Source organism: Triticum urartu, chromosome 1 (genome assembly GCF_003073215.2).
Source record: "Triticum urartu cultivar G1812 chromosome 1, Tu2.1, whole genome shotgun sequence".
NCBI lineage: Eukaryota > Viridiplantae > Streptophyta > Magnoliopsida > Poales > Poaceae > Triticum > Triticum urartu.
The window spans coordinates 564264501-564275586 of record NC_053022.1 but is presented as its reverse complement, the minus strand read 5'-3'; the positions used below and the strand labels follow the sequence as shown (position 1 = coordinate 564275586).

Sequence of the window (11086 nt, the reverse complement as noted above, 5' to 3'; positions counted from 1 at the left end):
TATTTTTCTGAAAAACCCCTAGATAAACGGGGGGAGGGGAACTTTGCGGGTGTCCGGACAGCAACCATGTAGGCCTCTGAAACTCTCGGCCCACCCAAAACCCTTCCCGAACCCCACGCCTCCATCCTCCCCATTTTCTCTCTTTCCTTCTTTCTCTCTTGCCTTCGCCGCCGCTCCACCACCCTGGCAGCCACGCCACACGCCTGTCGAAACTCTACATCTCTGTCACCTCTAGCGTTCCAGTCGGGCTCCACCCGCTTCTCCTTCGTCACCGTTCATCCCCTCTCCTCCGACCGCCCCGCCAAGTACCATTCGCTACAGCTATACTCACCATCCCCGACAACTGTTCGATGAATTGTCGGAGATAAAAAAGGTGTCCCTTCTTCTTTCAAGCAATGGATCCCAGGGCAATATCAGGGTCATGTTAAGAAGCCCCATGATCATTCTTGAAGCAGTTGCATCACATGATTTTTGGATTTGGCATGCCCGGGTCTCACAATGGCATCAATGTGCTGCAACGATCACCACTGTTTGCAGGGTTGGTTGAAGGAAAAGCTCATGCTTGCCACTATACTGTTAATGGACATGAGTACAACATGGGCTACTATCTGGTTGATGGCATCTATCCTCCGTGGGCTACGTTTATCAACACCATCTCTAACCCGGTTGGTCAGAAAAAGTCTCACTTTGCCCAAAGACAAGAAGCAGCTAGAAAGGATGTCCAGAGGGCATTTGAAATTCTGCAGGTACGTTTTGCAGTTGTTCGCGGACCTGCTAAACAATGGGATCCGGAGACCTTGTGGAAGGTGATGACATGTTATGTGATCATGCACAACATGACCATCGAGGATGAGGGTGAGGATGCTATCACAGCTCTAGAATTTGAGAACATGGGTAATCGTATCGAACTTCCAGACCAGAATCCGGTCACATTTGAAGAGTTTGTTCAAATGCATCAACAAATTTGGCATCGAGCAACTCACGAGCAGCTGAAGAAAGATCTGATTGAGCATCATCGGGCGGTTAAAGGGGACAACAATGTTGATTTTAAATTTAAACTTTTATAAAATTTAAACTACTATTGCATGCGGCTATTTGAACGTCTACTCTATGTATGCAGCTACTTAAACGTGCGGACTATAAAAAAAATAGAGAGACCGGGTGTATGCGGACAACATTGGATAGCCATTTTCTACTTCTGTGTCCGCGGACTGGTCTTTGTGTCCGCGAATGCATGGTAAGAAAATTTACAGGTCGTCGTTGAAGATGCCCTAACCAAAACCATCTCAAAAGTACCCTAAAACAACCATCTCAAAAGCTCCGACTTGTACTGGTGGTCATAACAAGAGTACCATAAGCGGTATCATGCATGCCAACTATATTTTTTTATGATGTGGCACATAATTAAATGAGGAAAAAGAGGGTGTGGTGTGGTATCATATCATGATACCGTATCATATTAAATGTTGTACTATTTTCATGTATGTCAATTACTAACGCAGCCTAAGAGCATCTCTAGCCGTTCGGTCCCCCAGGGCACTAAAAAAGAGCGGTCTGAGGGCGAACCGGCGCTAGTTCGGCCCCTGGGGGCGACCTAGCTCCCAGTCACGTCCCCAGGACGCGAAAAATTCGAACTTGGTCGTTCCCGCTCACCAAAGACGCCACAAGTCAGGCGATCGCAAGCCACAGTTCGGCGTACAAAAAATAGAGCGGCAGAAGTTCGCGTGCGCAACGCATCACTCGGTGGGCTCTGCCCCAGGCGTCGGCGGAGTTGGCGTGCGCGGGCTTGGCGGTGTCGGAGCTGCTTCTGCGCTGGGCGGTGTCGGCGCGACTTCGGTGGTGTTGGGCGTCGTGGAGGCGTCATCACGCGGGCTTGGCGGCGGCGTGGGCGTCGGCGTGGGCGTCGGCGGCCTTGTCGAAGGAAGCTGGTTCAGGATGAGGCCGTGCTCCGCCAAGTACCACGCATTGACCGCCTCGTCGGTGCTCTGGAGCATGTCCGCCCCGCCCAGCAGGAAAGCCAGGTCGGTGTTTCTCTTCTTCGCGGCGACGTTCATCCGAAGTAGGTCGAGCTTGACGGCGCTGCTCGACATCAACGCCGACCACCGCGCCTCGGTCTTCTCTTCACGAAGGACGGCCCGGGCCTGCGCATTGGCGAGGCAGTGCTCGATGGACTCCTGCACTCGAGCGGTGGCCGCGTCGGCGTATTTCCCCTTCTTGGCACCTTTGTTGCCGTCCGGCCGCCCTTCCGATGCGCCAGGAGTCGGCGCGTCCGGCTTGTAGGTCTCCTTGGCCTTGTCGAGGGTGTGCCGGACTTCCACCCACTTCTCGCACTTGTCAATGCGCTTGTAAACGTGGAGGTACTTGAATTCGGCGTCGCTGTTGCTCTGCCGGTATAGGGCGAACATGCGCAGCAACTGCGCGGAGGAACAAACAGTTGGCGCGCGTACACGGCGAAGAGAGGCGGGAGACCGGCGTGGCATACCTGATCCTCAACGCTGGCGCCGCTCTCCGGGTGAGCCGCAACCTCCTCGACGACCTCATGCCATTTGTTGCACGCCCCCTGGATACGCCCCCAATGGTTCGCCATCGCCTTGGAGCCGCGCTGCATGTAGACGCCTTTGAAGTAGGGGTCGACGAGATTGCGCTCGTGGAACTCGGCCTTGATGCGGTCCCAGTACGTCTCGATGCTCTGGTTCATGCCGGTCGTCGGGTCGAGGCGGACGGCTTTCCATGTTTCGGCGAGGCATTCCTCCTCCTTGGACGCCCACTTGATGCGCGGCTCGCCTGACCTGGCCGCACGCTTCTTCTTCTTGCGCCCCTTCGTCGGAACAGGCGTCGGCTCCTCCTCCTCCTCCTCCTGCTCCTCTTGCTCGTCCTCGCCGTAAACGTAACCGAGCTCGCCGTCCATGCCGCCGCTGAGATCCACCACCTCGTCCTGGGGGACGAACCCGAGAGACGCGGCGGCCGCGGCCGAACCTGCCGCAATGATGTCGTCCATGTCGGCCTCGGTCTCGTCGGTGTCGCCGAGGTGCGAGAAGGGCAGCGGGCCACGGCGTAGCGGGGACATCGGGGAGGAAGCGTAGGTGGGCGGCGAGTAGTTGTATGGAGGGTACCGCACGCCGGCGAAGGCAGGCGAGGGCGTGCGCTGGGCCGGGTGTCCATGGGGGAAGGTGATGTTTGGGTTGAACCCACCGTGCGCGTCCCCATCGGCGTAGCCCGGCGAGGGCAATCCCCATGGCTGCGGAGAGCCGACGCCTTGCTGGCCCCAGGGCGCGTACTGGGCGTGGCTGCCGGGTGGATTCATCATCCCCGATGAGGCCTTGGCTTGGTCCGCGGCAGCCGCACGTACCGCGTTGTCGCGGGCCTTCTTGATGATGGCCCTGTTCCGCCGGTCGGCGGTGACAGCCTCCTGTCGCTGAACTTCCGCCCTTCACTTCGGCGTTTGGCATGCCCGGTGGCTTGGACGGCGGCGCCCTCGGCTTCCTCTGCTTCGGCTGGGCGACGGAGGCGGTCGCGGTTGCCGCCGCGTGAGGGACGACGTACTTCTTCGGTGGCATGGCGGCCGACTGGGAGGCGAGCGGGAGGGAGATTGGCGGGAGGAAGGAAGGGAATGGGAGGGAAGTTGGGGAAAAGGTGAAAGAAACAGCGGGAAGAGGCGCTCGACTCGCCGACAGGGCGGACCCACGCGCCCTTTTCGCTTGTGCCAGCGCCCCAGGCGCCCCCAGGGCGCCGGGTTCGGCCTGGGTCCGCCGGCACCAGTTTCGGCCCGAGCCGGCGAAAAACGGGCTTCTGGGGATGCGACTGGTCCGTTTTTTTCAACGCCGGCGTAGCAAAAACGCCTGGGAAGGGCCTGTTGGGGGCGCGGCTGAAGATGCTCTAAGATACTAATTTATAATACTATGCATTACGAAAGTGGTATCATATGCATGATACTAATACATGATACTCCCCGTTAGGACCAGCCTACTATTGTCATGTAGAGTAGTAATTGCTACCGCCTTCTGTCAACCCTAGCCCTAAGTCGTCATCGCTCCCGCTTCTTTCTGCCATTCCCTTTCTTTTTCGCGACGGAGGTCTTCCTTGAAAATTGTTTTTTCTGACTTTGCACGTTCGGAGATGTGTCAAGCTCAGAGGCCCAGAAGCGCGCCAGAAAGGAATCGACGGCATCACCCACCTGATATGAGAGGTCATTTACTTCCTTGGTCCAGAGCTTAACCACAGAATCCAGCTGCTGGTCCTGCGGCACCTCGGCCATCCTGTGCCGGGCTGCTTGCATGCCTACCAGCTCATTGTAGACGTACTCTACATCTTTCTGGAAGTCTGCATCCAGGTAATTGTACTCGTCGCTGAGGAACTCGGCCAACTTGGGGAGCAAGGAGCCCACGGGGCCAGTTGTGAAATCGACCAACTTTGCATGATTCTCCACGAGAGTGGAAATGCGATTTTTTCTCGCGTATCTGTTAAGATCCAAGAAATGGAGTTATGGCCGGATATATATGGGAGAACAAGTCCCATGTACAACGGCATGATTGACATTTGAGAAACGAAAATCAGTACCTGCTATCGTCTTCCGCACTCTCTTTTTTCTGAATCTCAGGTAGTTTTTCCAGAGTGTGCTCCTTTTCTTCCGTGTTCTTGAATAAGAAAAGGCACAACAAAAGGGAAGTAATGTTGCAGGTAAAAAAAAGATCATCCATAGATACAAGGGAGCACGGTCAGCAGTGTAATGATATAAATATAATACCTTGCCTATAGCTGAACTTTCTGCATTATCATTCTTATTCAGTTCATCAATAATATCCGCTATGGTAGGGCTTTTCTCTCGGTCCAACTCCACACACCTTAATGCTATTTTGATGCATGTAATAACTTGCTCTGATGTATGTAATGGCATTGTTCCCTGCATCCGTTTTCCCCAGTTTTCATGTACCTGCAAAGATGGAACACAGCGGCGAAGGGTGGCATGGACAATTAGACACGACAATCATAATCTTTGTGGAAAATGGGTTACTGTTCATTGTGTAAAATATCTTCCTTACATGCTCAAGAAATTCTTGCGGAGACATATGTTCACATTTGGAATAGCCATCATATCCCGCTACTATCTGAAGGATTATAACACCCAAACTGAATACATCAAACTTCGATGTTATTGCTCGTCTACCGATGTATTCTGGTGGCATGTATCCACTGCATGATATATATCAACCACAATTATTTCTGTATTTTCTAATTAATTGATTATTTAACATGAGGTATGAACTTACACTGTTCCCATAATTTTGCTTGTGATGTGGGTTTTTTCTGACCGGAAAAGTCTTGATAAGCCAAAATCCCCAATTTTGGGGAACATGTTCTTGTCCAGCAATATATTCTCAGGCTTCAAGTCAAGATGGTAAATAGAATCTTTGCATCCATTATGAAGGTAATTTAGGCCCTCACTAACTCCCTTAATAATCCTGAAGCGTGTGTGCCAATTGAGTCCGCAGGATTCATCTGTAGAAATATGCAGTGTATTAACAAGATGTAAATTTACGGATTATTTTCTACATGCAAAACAATAGTATGGGCTAAGTAGAGCACAATAATACCAGAAATATGCTTGTCAAGGCCTCCACCCTGCAGGTATTTGAAGCAGAGAAATCTTTCTTCTACTGGGGCAAAAATATATTCACCATTGTACTTGAAGCGTTCATGTCCTAGATAATAGCAGTAGCCCACTAACTGTACAATATTTTGATGCTGGGCCCTCATAAGGTTATTAAACTCATTCGTAAATTGTGTGTCGTTAAGCCCGGGCATGTAGTGAAGCTTTTTGACAGCAATCTCTTCCCCATCATCCAGTAATCCCTGTTCAAAAAAGTTACATGGGTTCTTGCAACGTCTGGTAGTACAATTACAACATATGTAGGCAATAATATGAATTACCTTGTAGACTACTCCATACCCACCACGTCCAATGACATGCTCCTCAGAAAAGTTATCTGTAATTTGTTTCAACACCTCGAGTGTAAACTCCCTTGTCGTCGCACTTGTATGTTCTAAATTGTTCGCCATGTTTCTAATCTATATCTCCTGCTAGGATTGACTAGGTTGAACGTTTGATCTTCCAAATAACACTGAAAATATTTCACATGGTCAAGAGAGAGCATACATGAATAACCTGTATGGAAAACAGACATGCTTCATATAATTTGAAGCATAACATAGCTATAGATTTGTGAAAGGATGTGTGTATGTAGTTTCGTATAAAGGTGTGAAAATATCAAAGGGCCCGAGGCTGAACTTTTATTACTCCCTCTGTAAAGAAATATAAGAGCGTTCTCTTATATTTCTTTACAGAGGGAGTACTTATTAGTAGGAAGGGGAATACAAGAGTGCTTATAATCAAGCAATGCTTGGACTGAAAAGAAACAGAGCAAAAGCTCTGATAAGAGAATACAGCACAGGTAACACCACAGCACTACAAATACCCCGCAGGAGCTTCACGGCTGAGTCACAAAGATGCAGCGAGCCGCACGCCAGGCCTGGACGTTCTCTGTAATGAGGTCCAGGACGTGCTCGGTACCAGCAGCAGTTTCATCAAAGATCCTGCGTTCCGCTCCTTCCAAATTCTCCAGTGAATTAGGATGGTAACCGTGTCAATCAGTTTGCAAAGGCATGTTCGAGCTGTATCTCCCCAGACCAGAGTGCCAGCTCTGCCTCGGATCAACCCCTAAGTAGTCTTTTTTCATGGAAATCATCATTTTAGATGTCTGGGCTGTTTGAATCGTCAGACATCATTCAATTATCCTCAAAGGAATTCAACCAAGTGTTTATGGATGGAGGACCAAATTTAAGGAGGAGATGAACTTGGTCTGCCTTAGATTCATCAAAAAGAAATATTCAGGCATCAAACCGTGGATAGACAATCTTTGGTGGCTTTATTCTCATGTACTTCTAGCATAGCCTAGATTAGCTGCAGACTGGTAATACTCCCTCAGTAAAGAAATATAAGAGCGTTTAGATCACTATTTTAGAGAAAAAGAAGTTGACGAAATAAACGAAAGGAAAAACAGGATAGGTAACGCGCGAAGTTGATGCGGTACCACACGGCAGAGAAAATCAACGGAAGCAGCTGCCTGCCGGCTTACTGGAGAGGGAAAAAGAAGTTGACGAAAGGAAAAACAGGATAGGTAACGCGCGAACTTGATGCTGTAGCACAGGGCAGAGAAAATCACCGGAAGCAACTAACCTGCCGGCTTTCTGGGGAGGGGGGGGTTACCTGGACTCAGCCGAAGAACTGCTCGCCGGAGAACGTAAACGTACACAGAACGGATCTCGCCGGAGAGCGAGATGGATGACGTGGCTCGCTGGCTGACGGCAAGGGATCTGGCCGGAGAGCGAGATAAACGACGCGGCTCGCTGGCTGACGGGAAGGGGTCTGGCCGGAGAGCGAGCTTAGATAGACGACGCGGCTTGCTGGTTGACGGAAAGGACGTGTTCGGAGTTGGAAAGGACGCGGCACGCTGGCCGGAGAGCGAGATTTTCCCAACCTACCCCACTATCTTTGACTCCAAGATAAATACAGAAAACTGTAAAAAGAAATCATAAATGATAAGTGCCACACAATTAGCGCGTGACACTCCGCCCTGTTTCCATTGCAATTTCAATCGCGTAAAAATAGCAAATTTCAGTGACACACGATAAATTTCTATTAAAAATAAACTGAAACATGAAGTTGCTATGCTTGTCAAATAAAATTGTCATTCTTGCGTAACTAAGGGTGTGTTTAGTTGCTGTCACCGGATAGAATGTCACAGGTCCGACCCGTTTCCACAGCCCATTCTCACGTTCGGTTAGTCGAAGGAACCAGAACCCACCCATCCCAAGAAACGGAATATTCGCTCATTATGTGGAACGGAGGCATACCTCCAAATCTAGCGGATGAGAGGGAACGAGCCCTCTTCCCTTCTCGCACGCGCCTCTTCATGACTCCCTTGTCTCAGCGCCGCCACCCTCCCGCATCTCCCTCCCTCTCGATCCGCCACCACCGTTCCTCTCCGGCGCCGGCTTCACTCTCCTCCCCTCCGTCTCTCCTCCGTGATGGCGCGCAGCAGCAACTTGGCGGCGACCTAGCGGCGGGTGGAGATCAGGCAGCGGCGGGGCGGGAACGACGCAACGGTGCGGTGAGAGGCCATGGCGTGGGGACCTGCCGACGGTGGCGCGGCGCACGGGGCAGCGTGGGTGCGCGCGCAGGCACCGGCGCGGTGGAGCGACTGGAGGCAGTGCCCGCCGTGGCACGCCAACTCGCTGGAGAACGTCGTGCCGGAGAACCTGCCCCAGCCGTCCGCGCGGCGTAGGGGCCGCCGACAAGGCGTATGCTCCGGCGCCTGCGGCGTCGCCCGACGCCGTGCTCCCGTTCGTGGCGCTCCACTCCGGCTCTGGCATGGGCTGCTTCTCCCTGTAAAGCTATGTGGTGTAAATTGTTATTAAGTGGGTGATTAGACTAGCTGATTAATTAGCTTAGCTTCTAGAAGAAATAAGCTCTCATATTGGTAAGAGCTGGGAGTACATACGACCAACATATTGTTTTATCTGTGATGATATTCTTCTATGTATTTCAATTCATTGCTCGAAAAGAGCTACTAGTAGTTAATCATTATTTCTCTGGCTTATTATTGGCCACATGAACGACGCAGCAAAGAAGCCAATATTGCGATATTGTTTCACATGAACGACGCAGCAAAGAAGCCAATATTTCGATATTGTTGTATGACTGAGTATGATAACTTGGCATGTATAGATATAGTGCACTTGGTTGCTTTTGGGTGTGATGGATGAAGTTGGTACCTTCTGTTGAAATTTGTGTTTGGTTGATGTCATATATGTGTGATTCTTGTCAATATATATATTGTTATGTTGTTTTTCTTCGAAATACAAATGAAATGCTGCCAAAATTTTGAATTTTATGTGGTTTCATTTTTCATTCCATCTCTCTAACCAAACACAAGAACGGAATCGACCCGTTTCACTTTTCTGTTTGTACTAAACACAGGAATGGAACGGACCTGTTCCAGTGGAATGGAACCATTCCATTCCGTTCCACTTGGTTCCTCAACCAAACACACCATAAATTTGCAATAAAAATATTCAAAGTTGTCATGTACTCGTATCTAACGTGTAGCATTTATAAGGATTCAAAAGGTTCAAGTGTCTTCGGCTCAAACCGCTAACAACCGTCTAACCGTGCTGTACAGACGTGTTTTGCCATCCAACACGGTCCAATATCGATCCGTCAACTGATTCGGATCTATATTTCCCCGAAAACCGAAAACAAAGTGGGAGGACTTTGCGGGCGTCCGGACCACTGTCACGCCCGTTTCCAACAAATCTGGCCCATCCAAAACCCTCTCCCTCACCCGTGCGCGTTCCCACCCGACGTCAGGTGCCCACATTCATGCCGCTCTAGAGCAGCCGTCCCGCATTGACGTCGGCCCTGAGCGGACGTGACCTCTCACTGGCGATGGCATTGAAGCCTCATCGGCTGAGGGCGCCGTCCGCGGTGTGTCCCGGGTGTCTGCACCTGATGCCTGCTCAATGTCGGAGATACTTTTATCGGACATGACAGGACAGATATCTACCACACCTGTTCAATGCCCGTCCATCCTTCTGCCACCATTAAACAGGCTCGCCGGCCGAGGAACCAACTCCACCGCTCGCGCATTGACGCACCTGGACGCTTGGCCTCACCGGAAACAACTATTTAAGGGAAGCCACACCAAGATCCGCCATGACCGTGGCCGGGAACGAGTTGTAGGAGAGCCTATCGACGGAGCAGAAGCACGAGGTGGCTGCCTTTGCGGTGTCCTCGCAGAACCGCCATGCCAAGCGGATCGACATCGGCATTCCGGCTAGCTCGCATGAGGTGTTCAACGACGAACCGACGATGGAGACATGCTCCGACGATGACTCCATGCCGGAGCTTGCACCTGTGCATGTTGGCTTCACCATGGAGTAGGCGCAGACGCACTTCACTGTGCCATGAAAGAGAAGCAGCCTGCCCCCGCCTATGTCGGTGTTTCGATAGGCACACGAGGAGCAACTGTAACATGTTCCTCCTCGAGCAACATCAGCTAGCTGAGGGCCAAATCTACATAGAGAGGAGGTCATGGCTACGGCGAGCGCACGAGCGAGGAGCCGTGGCTGCCATGGCCGCGGCGAACCCCAACTTCGCCGTGGAGCAGCGGGAGCTCTACGAGGCTTGATACGTCTCCAACGTATCTATAATTTTTGATTGCTCCATGCTATTATATTATCTATTTTGGATGTTAATGGGCTTTATTTTACACATATTATTTTTGGGACTAACCTACCAACCGAAGGCTTAGCCCAAATTGTTGTTTTTTTGCATATTTCAGTGTTTCGCAGAAAAGGAATATCAAACGGAGTCCAAACGGAATGAAACCTTCGGGAACATGATTTTCTCAATGAACGTGATCCAAGAGACTTGGAGTGGGCGTCAAGAAACAATCGAGGAGGCCACGAGGCAGGGGGTGAGGGAGTCCTGGATTAGGGGGTGTCCGGATAGCCGGACTATACCTTCGGCCGGACTCCTGGACTATGAAGATACAAGATTGAAGACTTTGTCCCGTGTCCGGAAGGGACTTTCCTTGGCGTGGAAGGCAAGCTTGGCGATACAGACATGTAGATCTCCTACCATTGTAACCGACTCTGTGTAACCCTAGCCCTCTCCGGTGTCTATATAAACCAGAGGGTTTTAGTCCGTAGGACGAAGAACAATCATACCATAGGCTAGCTTCTAGGGTTTATCCTCCTTGATCTCGTGGTAGATCTACTCTTGTACTACCCATATCATCAATATTAATCAAGCAGGACATAGGGTTTTACCTCCATCAAGAGGGCCCGAACCTGGGTAAAACATTGTGTCCCCTGCCTCCTATTACCATCCGCCTAGACGCACAGTTCGGGACCCCCTACCCGAGATCCGCCAGTTTTGACACCGACATTGGTGCTTTCATTGAGAGTTCCTCTGTGTCGTCACTTCTAGGCCCGATGGCTCCTCCGATCATCAACGATGATGCGA

The 11086-nt window shown here is 50.9% G+C and overlaps 1 protein-coding gene across 1 annotated transcript; it reads right to left on the bottom strand.

Annotated features, from left to right (window-relative positions):
• Nucleotides 1-3872: 3872 nt before the first annotated feature.
• On the bottom strand, nucleotides 3873-7530 carry LOC125530866 (G-type lectin S-receptor-like serine/threonine-protein kinase SRK). The gene is made up of 8 exons (XM_048695284.1): nucleotides 7265-7530; nucleotides 5929-6119; nucleotides 5592-5850; nucleotides 5268-5496; nucleotides 5040-5190; nucleotides 4745-4930; nucleotides 4558-4634; nucleotides 3873-4457 (listed from the first exon to the last, which is right to left on the bottom strand). The coding sequence occupies exons 2-8, from the start codon at nucleotides 6055-6057 to the stop codon at nucleotides 4025-4027; spliced, it is 1464 nt and encodes a 487-aa protein (XP_048551241.1). The 5' UTR covers nucleotides 6058-6119; nucleotides 7265-7530; the 3' UTR covers nucleotides 3873-4024.
• Nucleotides 7531-11086: the final 3556 nt, after the last annotated feature.